We start from the raw sequence: 15,583 nt of genomic DNA, 5'->3' as shown, positions 1-15,583 counted from the left end.
TTCACATTTTTAAAGGTCACCTCATCGAAATTACAGATCTGACCTGTACTCTGATTCCGTCTGTCTTACACTTTGTCTGCCTTTTCTACTCTCTGTACAACTCTGTCTGTCTTATTTTATTTTTTCATGACTCTATCACTGATTTCCATCTCAACTTACAGTCTGCCGAGTGATTGTCATTAAGAAGCTATGAACATGGCGTGTGTGCGCCTATATGTGTGTGCGAGAGAGTGTGTATGTGTTAAACTCGCTAAGAATCCTGTTCGCCACAATGTATTTGAACAAGATAATATACTAGTTTGTTCGTCATTGTATGCTCAATCATCTCCCTTTCTTTCTTTTGCTGTCTATCTATCTATCTATCTATCTATCTATCTATCTATCTATCTACCTGTATGTCTGTCTGTCTGTCTGTCTGTGTCTATCTATCTATCTGTTTCTCTCGCTGTCTATCTATCTGTCTATCTATCTATCTATCTATCTGTCTGTCTGTCTATCTATCTATCTATCTACCTGTATGTCTATCTATCTGTCTATCTATCTATCTGTCTTTCTATCTATCTATCTATCTATCTGTCTGTCTACCTGTATGTCTGTCTGTCTGTCTACTATCTCTTTCTTCCGACCTTCTTCTCTTCCTTCTCCAATAGATGTGGACGAATGCCGGACGAGTAACGGCGGTTGTCAACAGGTCTGCCTGAACCTCATAGGGAACTACGTGTGTGGCTGTCAACACGGCTATAACATAGCACCCAACTACCATAACTGTACAGGTACTGATCGAAGAACCTCAAAGTCTAGGTGCATTTCCCGGGTCATATTACAGCCCTACCCATTATACAAGATGTAACAATGTTTTTAACGTCTCTTTCGTTTCTATTATTCTCCGTTTATTCATCTTTGATTTGTGCATTATGGCTATCTTTATCTATTTATGCCTGTGAATATCACACGCAGGCATATTGATATAGTTGTGAGCTACCTATGGCAGATTGGTGAGATGTAATTCTTAATTGATATTGTGACCGGTGTTACTGTTTATCATGATTATGATTTTGATTATAATTATAATGATGATGTATAACTCGTTGTTGAGACCAAAGGTGTCACTTGAAAAGTTCAAAGCCCTTTTGATGCAACACGTTATTATCAGCATGATAAATTATTCACACGCAAATCTACACACTCATGCATAGACACACATGTTTGATGGGATCGGGTTTCATGACTACTCTTAGCTGCGTTATGAAGATTAGTCTTTGTCGAAGACCCTCACTTTATTTAGTCTGACAGTTATGAATAAAGAGAGGCGTACCCTCTGGCGCCTCTCGCTATAGTGGCCGTGGCTCTGGCTCGCCTGACGACTCTCTGTTCGCTCTCTCTCACAATTATTACAGCGAGAGGCCCGTTTGACAAAGGCTACAGATGCAAGTAATAAATAGAGCATGCGCTTCACGCCAAATTACCTACGATCGGCGTGTGCTGCATTACTATGCATGTGGGCCATTATTGTGTACGTTAATCTTCAGTATGGGGACTTTAAAAAATGAATTTGATTGTTTTACACGGGAATCACAACTGATTGATTTGCCAAACTCCTCGATTATGCAGGAGGCTCCATGCTAAAAAGGAGCTTTTCTTTCATGTCCTGTCTATAAATACGATGTAATATGAAAGCCTTCATGATTTGTGGGAAACAACATCACCTATTGAGAGGCATATACAATTGCCTCCTTGAATACACTCTCCTTGCAGCCTTCGTGAAATCGACGTGTCGATATTGGCAGCCACGTTGATATCATCATATTTATGTTATGTTGATGCACATTTTTAAGGACCAATGCCAATGATCGTGGTGATGTGTTTCTAAACGCATTTGAAATTTGTCATGTACAGTAACTTACATTGCAATTTCATCAGACTCACCAACTGCAGAATATTGGTCTGCGCTGCTGTGCGTTCATGCCTGTCCATGTGAAGTGTTTACACGGTTATGATTACATGTTATTGCACATTTTTTACTGTTAAATTTGCTGTGTTATCTTTAAATTTAAAGAAAAAGAAGAAAAGAACAGCTGCACTCTTGTCACTCGGCTCGAGTTGACTGAAATAGAGAAAATATCAAACAAGCTGAAGTGACTTTATCTATGAATTCACCAAAAGTGAAACAAAACGTTACAGAATTCCGAAGTTCTAATATGTAGTTTGATAGTGTCTTGGTGCATTAAGTTATGATTGTTTGATATGGCATCCACGTGGACAAGGAGTATACAATATACATGCATGGACAGTCTAAATGGGTAATCGACTCCAAGTCGCAAGTTCAAAAGCATTCTCATTTAAATACACAAATTCAAGCTACATGTCTGGAGAATCACCGTGTAGATATGTGCTTCAATTCTTTTTTTTTTTTTAACTGCCACTTCTCCCAAAAGTGTCATCTCATCGTCATAATAAGGCTTTGTACAAAAACCAGCACAACACAGGAGAGATAAAGACCATCGGCATCGGCACGGAATGGTGTGCAAATTAGTCAGTTATTATAAAATGTTAACTTATACTACATTCAATCATAAAAATCGGTTCCATGACATTTGCTCCGGCGACAATTGCTCCCATGAAATATCTGCACGCTAAGACAGACATAAATCCTTACCACAGTCCTAATCCTCACATCAAACTACATGTAAACTTAAAACCCCATCACAACCCTAACCGCAGCCCTAAATACTTGGAGAAAATGAGACCGGAACATCATGATTGTCACAGGACCAGATGTTGTGTCACTTGAAAATCACATTGTAGCTGGACAACAGACGGGTGTATCAATGCTGTGATGAACTCAATACATACACTTAAAATATGTTTTAAGTAACAAGACAAAGTCAATTGAAATGTTTAAAATCCACGAAAATGAATGATATCACCCATTATGTAATTTTTCATAATATCCGTATCTCTTCCACATTGAAAGTGCATCACTGCATACGACATTAGAGTTGTAAACTATACACACATAAACATTTATGTACATTGACATAAATGCAACACACTGACCGGAGGCCTGTACACTGAATATTTCATGATTGTTGAGATGAATTATGATGACAAATTCTTATTAGCATGAAATTAACAAAAATTGAGCTCTGACCAATAACAAACAAGCAAACAAACATTAAACAAACAACAAGCTTTAATGAATTCTACAATATTGCTCATTTGTTGTTCTGAGAGAATTCAAAGCTTCCATATACTAGTAATACATCCTATCTCTTGTCTATTCCCTTTTAGATGTGGATGAATGCCAACGTGAAAACGGAGGATGTTCTCATACATGCGTGAACACAGTCGGTAGCTTTCACTGCGCATGCCCTATAGGCTACCACATATCGCCCGAAAGTTCGACCCAGTGTGTAGGTAAGTGGAAAGAGTAGCTCGTTGAGGTGCACGAAAAACAAAGCAGAACACAACATCGCTTAACACACACACACACGCACATGCACACTGATAGATAACATAATGAAGATGAATAAAGAAATACGTTCGAACACCCAAATTCAGTGTCAACATATTACAATTGCTGCCTAATGAAGTTGCGTAAACGTACCCTAAATTTACAACATGGATCTAATACACGAACAATTGTACATCATGTTTAAGATGACGCATACTTATATGCGACTTTACAGCTCCTTCTGCCCGTAGCACATCCTCTATGCATTGTACATAATTGCGAAACATTCAGCTACAACACTAGCCAGAAGACTTTAAAAAATCCCATGCTGGTCCATCCGCACATCAGTACTGAAGATCTACTGAGGAATCCATGTCCGTGTCTTCGCTGTCCTTTGATGGGTGCAAAGTTGCGTGGACCGTCGCGACGGCAACGCGCAATGCCTCCCTCAGGCTATCTCGTAACGCCACTGCTCCATCTCGTTTAACAACACGCCGGAAGACATCAGCATCAACGGCCTGTAACCATGACAACAGACCCTTGACGTCATCGTAGGTGACGTTGGCCGTGTCGAAGTTGTCTCCGAGTCCGTGACCAAGGGCATCGCTGAACTCCTGGAGTTCGCCGAACATCGATTCGCTCAGGGCGAGTCTCCGCAGTATGGCTTTCCTTGCCCTCTGCCTCAAGTTGCTCAGCGACCCTGCCGCGTCGAAGTCGGAATCGCTCGGGCCGCTCTCTTTCGTCGATTCGGTCGACGAGGTGTCGTTGAGTCGTCGCCGCGTCGATTGACACTTTCTGTTCACTCGACGATCAACGAGCCTGTCGTAGATTTGGAAAAACTGCCACGTGTATGTTGACAAGACTTCTTTATTTCCAAGCCTCGATGGAAGCACAACAGACTGATTAAACGAATCTCCGTATTGCGCCATTGCAGTTACGTTTGTGCTTTTAGCGGCATTGATAGATGTTCGAAGGAAGTTACTTCTTTTAGTGCATGACATTGATTCGTAGATGGTGCTTGTAGATTCATTGCTTTTGTCAGCTTTTGTAGCAAAGGTATCGTTCGCAGAAAGAGATTGCACCGTGGTCACGCGTTGTTCGTCTGTAAGAGAGCTAGCAGACGGCCTCTTCTCCTGCCCCGAAGTATTTTGCGTTTCACATCCGGTGTCATCTGCAGAGAACTCATATTCATGTTCTGTTGCTTCTTCCTCTCCGGCTAAAGTTTGTGCCTCGCAGTCGAGCTCATAGTTATGATCCCGTGTTTCAGTAGTCGTGGTTCTGCTCTCATATTTTCTCACACCCGTCCCTGAAGATGACGCGACGAACTCCATCTGATATCCATCGGTGTGCGATGATGGCCGAGACGAGCCCGTTGGGCTGTCCAGGTATTGCTGCCGCAGCCCGCACACGCTGTCGCTGAGGTGATTGAAGTCGTCGTGGAGATTCGCCAGACGTCGTTCGACGCGACAGCACTGCTCGACGTGATCGTCGAGATGCGACGTCAGCTCCGATGTCCGTCGCCGAATGGCCGATAGGTCGCTCTGCATCGAGTCGAGGCGGTGTTCGAGGCGCTTGTAGTTCTTCTTGAGCTGCATCCAGTCGCTGATGATCAGCATTCTCTCCTGAAGAGGGATCTCGTCCAACCCGAAGCCGCTGAAAACCGACTCCGAGTTAGATTCGGCAAGCGAACTCATCTTCGTTGACCTGCTTCATTAGTTGTCGCTGTAAGTCTGCAAACACAGCATACATCCTCGGGAATGCAATCTCACGATGAATTTTAGAAGCAGCTGTCGCTCCATCTCGACATGCAGACTAACTGGCCTCTGGTTAATAGTTCATGCAAACGCAATTGGCATGCAAATGCAGTTTACTACTACTGCCTGTTTCATTTTTCATGGCATGGCGCGCGCCTCCCTCAGCGCCTGTACGCCTATGTGCGCAAGCAGTAAGTGTGTGCGTCAGATGAATGCTTGCTAGCTGGAGCCATGGCACACAACTTCCTGTCTTGAATGGTTTGTTTTCAGTGAAACACCTGCCTCACTCGAGTAATGTTTATCTCTTTCTCCATCTCAACTATATCTCTCTCTCTCTCTCTTTCTTGTCTCTCTTGCTCTCTCCATCCCTCTGTCTCTCCTTTATTCTTTCCTCATACGTAAACACTCATACACACACACACACTCACACACACACACACACACACACACACACCCAGAGTGAGAGACAAACACAGTCTCTCTGTCACACACACACACACACACACACACTCTCTCCCTCTCTTCCTTTCCTACTCCCCTTTGTCCTCATTCTTTTCCACCTGTCTATCTCTTAATGTTGTTTTTTCCTCTTCTCTCTGCTATTACACTCCTCCTGTTTTTTCCCCCCTTGGTTGCTTTCCCTACTCTTGCTTACTTCATATCAAATATGAAATATATGAAATATGTGCGTGTAAATATCTGTCAATAAACTGCATCATAATGTAGACTAAATAACATTCGAATGGACGTAATGACGGTAAACACACACAGTCAGCAAGAATCTTCGGCTAATATTGAAGGAGGCAGACTTAACCAGAAGAAAGAAAAAAAAATAGGCACACTTGCCGGGATGCCTGCAAATCATTGCCAAAGCCGCACATCATCCAAGTTTGTGTGAAAGTACAGTGATATGATGTAAATAGGCATTAGAATTTTGGAAAATGTGGGGGTGGGGTGGTCTTTCATCTCTTCACTTTGTATAAACCATAAAGCAACAGACAATTGTATACAATTGCATGCGGGATTTTATTGCCGTTTTTATTCTAAATGCAACGTTGGGTTCTCCTGTGAAGGAGAAATACCTACATTTTTTAAATATTTGTTTTAAAAAAGAGAAGAGCTAAAGCTATGAGGGACACAATCAAAGGCGAATATTTGATCATAGCTTTAGCTCTTCTCTTTTTTAAAACAAATATTAAAAAAAAAAATGTAGGTGTTTCTCCTTCACAAGAGAACCCAACGTTGCATTTAGAATAAAAACACGTTCTTTTGTTCCCATTATACAAGGCGCCCTATAGTAATCGACAGTAAGCAAAGTACTCTTATAAGGAATTTCTTGATTTCTGTTTTTAAGGAGAAAACTAATGCATGAATGGCGTCATTAATTATGATTCGAAATGCAGAAAGGTGGGGGGCAAACATAGGAACACTGTTGTTTGCAAAATTGAGATTTCTGTTCCAAAGCATTTTTTTTTTGCCAATTCTTTACATCGCATTGAGGAAGGGATGTAGCAAAGTCTGTCCCATCGTATTTAAATCTACCAGTCAAATTTCACCTTATTTACTATCAATTCTTTATCTTGACTTATCTTCTTTAAAATCATATTCATAATGGAAGAAAAAACGAAAAGGAAAGAATAATTAAGTTTTCGTCTGTCTATGGGGTCAGCACTTTACTGTCACTACGTACTGTACACTGCATAGAAGCAAATAGAAGAACTATGATGAATGGCTAAGAATACATCATTTCATTGGTTCAGTGATGTTCCGCCATTAATATGAATTGCACTTTGTCATAAGAACGTCACAATGAGGGTCAAGTCCGTAAAAGGTAATGATGACGTATCATTGATCGACGTTGGTGTGGCAAGCTGGTCGTTGCCATAGCTACATCGTAATCCAGCTCTTGGGGTAGAAGAGGTCCCTCTCCAGAGGTTTGACGGGTTTCCTTGCCTCCTCCTTCAGTTCATCCAGTCTTGCTTTGATCTCTTCTGCCTTGTGCCGCATGACGTCCAGCTGGAGCTCCGTGGTAACCAACTGAATTAGGAAATGGTAGAAGTGAAAAGCGGTGTAAACACTGAAGATCACATACTTGCCAAAAGATGCAAAACGAGAATTATCAGTATGACAAGGATGATGTTGATAACCCCTATTATCTTTACGGTTAAAAAATGAAATAGCCCAACTGATAAATAAATTATATTAACCTTAACCAGGCCGGGCTGTTCGGTGGCCGGGGTGGGGGGGGGGGGGGGGGGGGGTGGGGGCGTTGGGAAGTGGGTTGAATCAAACATCTCGGCCGTCGATTGCGCAATTCGACGTTACCTGTCGCGTCATCTACCAAATAATCTTTATGAAAAAAAGTAAAGTAAATATTCTTTGTAAAGGCTGTAGTATTCCTAACAATGAATTTGAAAAGAAAAAAAAAACTGCTGGCAAAATTAATTTCTTATGTATTTTACTGTTTTATGAATTTATTACGTATTTTTCGACCTTATATTTTTGTTGTTGTTTTTATGCCAAAATTACCCCTTTTCAAGTATAGGCCTCCATTTATGCTAAAATGAATTGACTTAAACCAATGAAAATGAAAAATAATCATATCTTTCTGAATAAGGTGAGAAAACTCCAGTTGCTAGACTTTGTACACAAAATCACGTTTTTGAGCCATTCTCAGTCTGACGGGCATGTATAAAAGGTCGTGCAGCGTCGTAACGGCATGTCCGATTTTCGCGAAAATGGTGTCATAAGATGTGCGAGACTTGAATGTAAAAAGTCAGCGAGAGCACGGTCAAAAATTGTCGTGTGGCGGAATGGTTGTGGAAAATGTCGGGGGGGGGGGGGGGGAGGGGGGTTGATACAACCCCTCCCCGGCCGTGTTAGGGTTGAAATAATTATAATGGATTTAAAAATTTCCAGAAGCTCAAGCTCTTACCCTCAAGAGACGAGTGTTCATGTAATTGAACTGCTCGTGGATTTGATCTTGCACTTGGTCAAACTCTGCCTGGACGTTATTGAACTTTGCCTCCCTCTCTTTGGAGCGGTCTTCCAGGTCTTTCAGTGCACGCTGAGTCAAGTCGGTGAACTTCATCGTACAATACTGTTTGGATTGAACGCGTGAAAAGCAACCAGCACAATATATAATCAGTCAGAGTGATTTTGGACGTTTCTATCAATGTAGTTGCTCGCTATATTAAATCGTAGCATGATTATATTGCGTCATAACGGCAAACGGCATGTTGCCACTTTCATATCTACTGTAGATAGCCGGTTAGAGTACATAATGAAAGCCAAACAATGAGAGTCGAACAATGATAACATACATAGACCTACAACTTCTACATTCTCACGAATGGGACAGTAACTGTACACAACCACAATGTCAACTGTGACTGATCTGATCAAGGAGATACTCCTTGATCTGGTTAGCAATGGCCCATATTCTATATAATTTTGTTAGTTATCGATGCCCTTCAGAAGTTATGAAATACCGGCTAGGATTGTTGTCTTTTAGGCCCATCTTGTTGCCACATGAGCACACTTTTTTGAAGTTGAACATAATAATCATTACAGAAATTATCATCGACGGATTATCCAGTCAACGCAACCGTCTTTTTAAATCCCTACATATCATTCCACATGCCTTGTTACATATGTCATATATCAATTCCAGTTTACAGTGCCATTGTTTACCTCACCTATCTTTCCTTCAAATTGCTTTGGGTTGGGTTTTGATCTATAGGAAATATCCCTGACATAACTTACGTAGCATTTTACCTAGTGTTATGAGTAGTGAACGATGTTAATTAGAAAGGTAATTCAAAGCTTATATAAGGAACTCCAATCATTGTTATCAATTAATATACGCATTAAATAGCAAATAAAACTCACTGCCTACGCCACAGGTTGGATCCCATTAGATTCACTTTCTTGTCTATGGAAACGTCCACGTACTTAAAATGGACGTTAAATGTTACTGCAGATCAAGTTGCACACAGGTAACACGTTTGCTGGGAGTGTATCGTTGGTAGTATACACCACTTATATTATTTTCACGTATATAAGGTTACTGCAGACTGGTATTGATGAATTAGGCTTCCGGATATTATAATGCCGTTTTGGTTGCCATGCGTACGGGACGCCGCGCGCACATGCAGTCAATAACATGTTCTCATTAGCCAGGAAGGGGATGACATCACAATCGCGCAAGCTTCTGCCCCACCCTGCTCTTGAAATTGACTCCATTGTACACAACCCTGACAAAAGACAAAATCTCTCTTGACTGCCAGCCTTAAATCAAGCCGCTATTTTTCTATTTTTATTTTGTAAGCTTAACAAAATGGTGTTCCTAATGGCTTTGTAAAAGAAAATATATCATCGTAGTCTCGATTAAAATCTGCGTATTCCATAACGATGTAATCCTATGGTGAATATCATTCTCCCTTTTCTTGCCTAGTTTCTTTTTATATGGCTTTTAAGATAACACTCAGGTATAAAATTTTGATTCTTTAAACCTCGATGTTATGTCATAGGTGTCCGCTGGTTCAAACCTGTTGTAATTTTGAAATCGGTACTATTGAAACTATAGTATTATGACGAATTTGCACAAGATAAACTTTAGTAATTTTTTTCGGACTATGAAAGATATGTGGGAAGAATCTCTATGCTTTGTTTGTTTGATACTTTGTTATTTTGTGAGTTGGTATTTTCCGAATCACATCACAAAATACACAAAGGATGCACATAAAAGAAAATAGGATTAAAAATACGAAAAGGAAACAGGCAGTTGCCTCATTTATGATGTGCAGCTAGCTGTTTTCTCTCGGGAATCCTTATAGAATACGTTCAGGTCAGACTCTCATTAAACTGCCGTTAATAATTCATATGGCCAAGCACGTATTTCTTGGTCCGTATCTTGCGTGTTTGGTTGTAGGAACAATTATCATGATTGAAACTCATGGATCTTGTTGGAAAAAAATACGATTGCAAGGGTACAATCGGTTGTCACGTAACGTTCTACCTACCCACAATACTGAATGGGAAGGGTTGCTTTGGAATAAAGGGTGCGTATCATACAATCGAAATAATTTTACAATTCTCATCTCAAAATGATCAAAAAGCAAGTCATTTGCATGGCAAATCGCGTCAGCCAGAAAAGTTTCTTCAGACCCTTTCGATATATTGCAAGCAAATTCCAAATGATGGAAGATTAATTTCTAACCCTTCTGAGGACTATGTTTTACATTTAATACTTCCGCTGAAATTCAAGAGAGGCCGCCGTTCCTCTCTCCTAAAACTGCTAACTGTCTGATTACCTTGCAGACACAAACGAATGTGAGCATCGAGGTATGGACGTTTGTGAGCAACACTGTCATAATATCGTGGGATCGTTCATGTGTTCCTGCGAACCCGGGTATGTTCTCCACGAGGACGGGCAACACTGTCAAGGTGAGGCTCGGGTCTATGTTACGTGATTTATGAGGGAAGGGGCTCGTGTTCCCGCCAACATCATGGTAAGCAACATGTCTATTAGTTGAATATCACTTCACATTCCGTTAGCGTCATACTTTGTTACCGCACCCCCTTATCTATTAGAACATGTCACTTTAGATAATCTAATTGATTGCACTTGTAGATCATAATAAAACAATATGCCATTTTGTTTGATTAGATATTGGTCTCTCGGTTAAGTCTCTCGCTGTTTCTCATTGTTTATCTTCGAAAAGTTGACATTACCGCAAAAAAGAGCCACTTGATAGAATTCTAGATTTTCTGTTTTTATATGATGACGAATGTACCAATGCCCATTGCTATCTTTTTATAGGGTTAATCCCATTCAGAATTTATCAAGCTTAACCTTTTCCTACGAAATCGGTATACTTCGTAGTAAAAGAATCGAGATTGGATAGGTCCCTCGCTTTTTGTGATAAATTTGGTTGATAATTAACATCTGATATTTGAAATCGTACAATTATTCCTGTTTCCATCAAAACATATAAGTGCAAGAGTTTACTTTACATTCTATACTGATGACTGACTGAAAAGTAATTATCCGAATGTATATGTAACCAGAAGGGGAGTATAGAAACCAAGACTACAACTTAATCTGCTCGCAACTCTCTGTTGTAAAGAAAACAAACCTGCAGAACCAATAATGTCAATCAGCCTCTGTAGAGAACAGCAAAACACTCTGTATAATATACTTAAAACGTATTTAGTCAGAAATTTAAGGGAAGATGGTGGGAGAGAAGGAGAGTGAGAGAAAGAGAGGAAATGAAAGAGAAGAAAGGTGCATTAACAAGCTGAACTGTATTTTTAGATTTAGTGTTTAATTGATTACTTTTGACACTTCCGCGCGTTGGCAGAAATACCCGGATGTGGGGGTCACCTGCACGATGAAGAGGGTGTCATAACCAGACCAGATATTCCCGCCAACAATACACACTCTGTAGACTGCATCTGGTTCATCAACCTGCAAAGCACTTCAGGGATCACGTTCAGGCAAGTGCTGTGTGTGTGTGTGTGCACAGTGTATAGTGTTATCGAGGGCAGATCCAGAATTCCGTATACAGACGGGGCGCCTTTACAAAATTAAAAAAAAAAGGGGGGGGGGGCTCACGCGCCCCCATTTTTTCTTTCTATTTCTTTTGTTTTAACAAACAAAGGGGGGGGGGGGCGCCAGGTGCGCTCCCCCTGGATCCGCCACTGGTTATGGTATGATGGTGTCTATATATTGTGTATTCGTGTATAATACGATGGAAGTCAAGAGATGGAGTAACAACAGCCTTATTACCTTTGATCCAATGTTTAATGCCGCCACTTAAAAAATATTTGAAGAAATTATGTGCTAAACTGAAGCTGCCCGACAGATAGGAAGACAATTGATTCATGTGTCATTGCATTATGACTAGACCTAGTCACTATTTAATTAAGATAGGTCTATATGTCTTTATGATGGTAATTATTTTTTGCCGTCACTTCTTGTAAAACATGAGCGGCACAAACAGGTACAGACACAGGGATATGCAAATAAAAATTGACCCCAAATTGATGAAATAGAAGTCAGAATTACTCGGCTATATGTAAAGGCCTATGTCTGTACACAAATCTGACATTGTTTATAAAGAACTATACTTAAAGATGATACCATATTAGTTTAATTTGACAGAAATAATCAGCTCCCTTTGCAAAGAAGATCTCAAAGTCACTTGACTTCAAGTTCATCCAAAAGAATGAGATATTTTGCCCTATGCCTCTGGGATCAGCTGGTATGTCAATAATTATAAAAGCACAGCCACACGCCAAATCATGAATAAGCAGTCTATTAGAAATTCACTCAAAAGCTTGAATGTTGACTTTTTGTTTCTAAATTTATGTCGACCAGGCAGTTGTTATGTTCTGTTGTATATTCGGTTGTTATGTCACTTAATATGTTGCATGATTAATAACCGTTTGCACTTTACAAGTTGGGGCCACGATTAAGATGAACACCAAACGAAAAGAAAAAGTAAGAAACAAAGACATAAACAATGCATGCAACAACCAAGCCGACCCTGTTATAGTGCGTTATTATGAATCTGTGATATGGATGAGCATATGAAATTATTTTTTCTATCATTTTGACTCAGACTTGACATTTATGACTGGCCGGCCAACAGTGACTGTCCGGATTATCTGGCTATCCGAGGAGAGAACGCTGTATCCGGACGCCTCTCTCGGATATGCGGGGAGGGCGAAAATGAACGCGTCTATAACACAACGTCCAATCGCATGATGATTCATTACAACTCGGATTGGCCGCATGAGGGCGGTTTCGTCATCGAGTACCGCGCGGCGGAGACGTCGCGCGGTACAGGCAAAAAGTGTGGTGGTGTCCTAAATGGTACGTAATGCTCATTTATCTCAAAATATGGAGATACATATTCCTCTGAAGAGGAATATATATGCCAATTTGTTGGATGTGTTACATGAAAATCTATAGAGCACATGCAGTTGATCCAGTATTCTTGTTTACTACAATGAATTTAAAGTCTGGATGATTGATTGTTAAATGGTGACATCCAGTAATGGGTTGTTAGTCAACTGTCTCAGAGTCAAACTTACCAATATAATTCAAAAGTGTGATTGTATCACCTCAGAAAAGAAACTTCGCATACCATATCCACACACAACATTGCAAGAGAAGAAAGAACTGTATTTCCCTGCAAAATAAAGTTACAAATCAGCTGAAAAAAAAAATGATACTGGTGATACGCAGTACAAAATTAATTGCATTTGAATGATGTAGTACATGTACAACTTGGCATATGAGAATAAACTAAATCATTAGTTTACATAGTTTTGTTATTACATGTATGTATCCACGAGTTCCTTCGGGTAAACTTAATCTGTTTTGTCAAACGCAAATTATGTCCCATCATGAGTGCGCATGGCATGAACATTTCAAGACTGCATTAACCCTCCAGAAATATGCAGAATATATAAGTAAAACATGTATGTACGAAAAGCATTACAGAAGATGAATTATAGCACTGCAACTTAGTACATCAAGCATTTTTTTTACCATGAGTGGCATTATGAAAAAATAAACACAAACCCGAAAATACACTTTTGTTAATTTTGAAGACGAACTTGTGGTTTCATTATTCCGTATTTAACACATTATAGTATGTGTGCTTTCTTCGTTCATCCTTAAACTTACATTAGCCAGTCTTCTTCTTCTTCTTCTTCTTCTTCTTCTTCTTCTTCCAGTGAACTAAATATCGCTTTGAGTTGAGTTGAAAAACGTAATTCTTTCGCATAATTCTCGTATGGCATCACATCGTTGCAGGCACAGGAATAATCGAGACGCCGGATTTCCCCCACCCCTATCCGAATAGTCTGGAATGCGTGTGGCGGATTAACGGTTCGGTTATCCGCTTCCACTACCAAAAGTTCGATGTGGAGCAGGAGTCAAGTTGTCTCTTTGATTACCTCGAACTTCATGACGGACCGGAGAACGGTGTGGAAAGCAAGCATATAGGAAGGTAGGTATTTAGCCAGCCGGATGTCCAAGTCAAAGTGCAGAAAATTGCCGCCAAAAGAAGACATTAAACATATTTTCGTCCACTAACAAATTCATGAAAGGGGCAAGATATCATAGGTCAACTCCAACACGGATACTTCGGAAAGCGCTTGTTTTGATCGTCGTTTGAGCTGTTGCAACCAATCAGTGCTTTGACATAATTGATGTATTATGTAAAGTAAACAAAGGACAAAGAGAATTTAATACAATAATTAGACATGTTCCCTTCGCCCTTTGACAAAATGCCCGCCATTATCAGTAATTGTCATGTTTCCTAATAATGAAGAATAATCATAATCAGTGCTATACATGCTCAAATGTAGTGAATCCCTGTTCATTGAGATCACTCTATAGTCTTGATGATAATATCAAATATTATTTGGACCTTCTTTTGCAAACAACAAAAACATCCAGGTTCTGCGGGTCGGCGCCTCCTCCGAGGGAGATCAAGCCCGCGACGGGAGAGCTCTGGCTGATCTTCAGGTCCGACGCCACTGTCAAGGGACAAGGTTTTCACGCGGTCTATGAAGTGGAGAATAATATAACTGAATGACCTGTGGCTGCGCCTCAACTGATTATTAATATCATTTTTTTCTCTCTCTCCATTTTCTATTAAAAACTCGTTCTTTTTTATGACATAAATACTTGCTACATGTATTTAAACTTTGAAAATAATGATGTTAAGATCGGTGCAAGACGCATGTTTGTGTAAACATTGTTTTACCAAGGTGGCCAAATAGGGATTGATATCCAAATTACACAAAATATGGCCAGAGATTGATGACAATTTACTACAGAATCAAATTACGTTTTAAACTGCACTTGATGACAAAGGTGCTGACCGAACGTTTCATGTCTTCTCTAGTAATATTTCATTTATCCGATACTGATAGTGTTTAGTTATGAAAATCGCAGCAAATTGCTTTTATACAATATGAGTAAACGATAAAGTCCATGATAATAATGTTAAACTTGATCACGACACGTGTTAAAGGATGCGGATGGAGAGTAGTTGAAAAGCTTTTCATATGAATTCCTGAAATGATCCAGGAAGGATTATGAAATGCAAGAATGTGTTTGTGACCAAAACAGCTAAACTATTCAAACTGTTTGAGTAGGTTTGCTGGTATTTTAGTTGCAGGTGGAATAACGATCCGTCACAATAATGAGAGCATTACTGTAATGCTTTCATGAATTTGCTCTCAGATGTTGAAAATCTCTCTTCTGATCATTATTGTGATCTCTCTCTCAAGAGTCATGATTCTAATGAAGATATTTCTATCGTCTCAAAGCAAATTATTGTTTGCGCGA

The 15,583-nt window shown here is 40.0% G+C and overlaps 1 protein-coding gene across 1 annotated transcript in view; it reads left to right on the top strand.

Annotated features, from left to right (window-relative positions):
- The window catches only part of LOC139742188 (bone morphogenetic protein 1-like), a 37,773-nt gene extending 22,948 nt beyond the window's left edge, over positions 1–14,825 (top strand). The window contains exons 10-16 of the mRNA XM_071652767.1: positions 651–773; positions 3,292–3,417; positions 10,531–10,656; positions 11,574–11,709; positions 12,837–13,090; positions 14,039–14,234; positions 14,687–14,825. Coding sequence (XP_071508868.1) covers positions 651–773; positions 3,292–3,417; positions 10,531–10,656; positions 11,574–11,709; positions 12,837–13,090; positions 14,039–14,234; positions 14,687–14,825 — 1,100 coding nt within the window. The remainder of the gene's footprint in view (positions 1–650; positions 774–3,291; positions 3,418–10,530; positions 10,657–11,573; positions 11,710–12,836; positions 13,091–14,038; positions 14,235–14,686) is intronic.
- The last annotated feature ends 758 nt before the right edge of the window (positions 14,826–15,583 follow it).

Source organism: Diadema antillarum, unplaced genomic scaffold, assembly GCF_040938485.1.
Source record: "Diadema antillarum isolate AM-2024a unplaced genomic scaffold, OU_Dant_1.0 seq00000984_RagTag, whole genome shotgun sequence".
NCBI classification, from domain to species: Eukaryota; Metazoa; Echinodermata; class Echinoidea; order Diadematoida; family Diadematidae; genus Diadema; species Diadema antillarum.
Note: the sequence above shows the minus strand (reverse complement) of the source record. Positions and strands in the feature narration are given on the sequence as shown.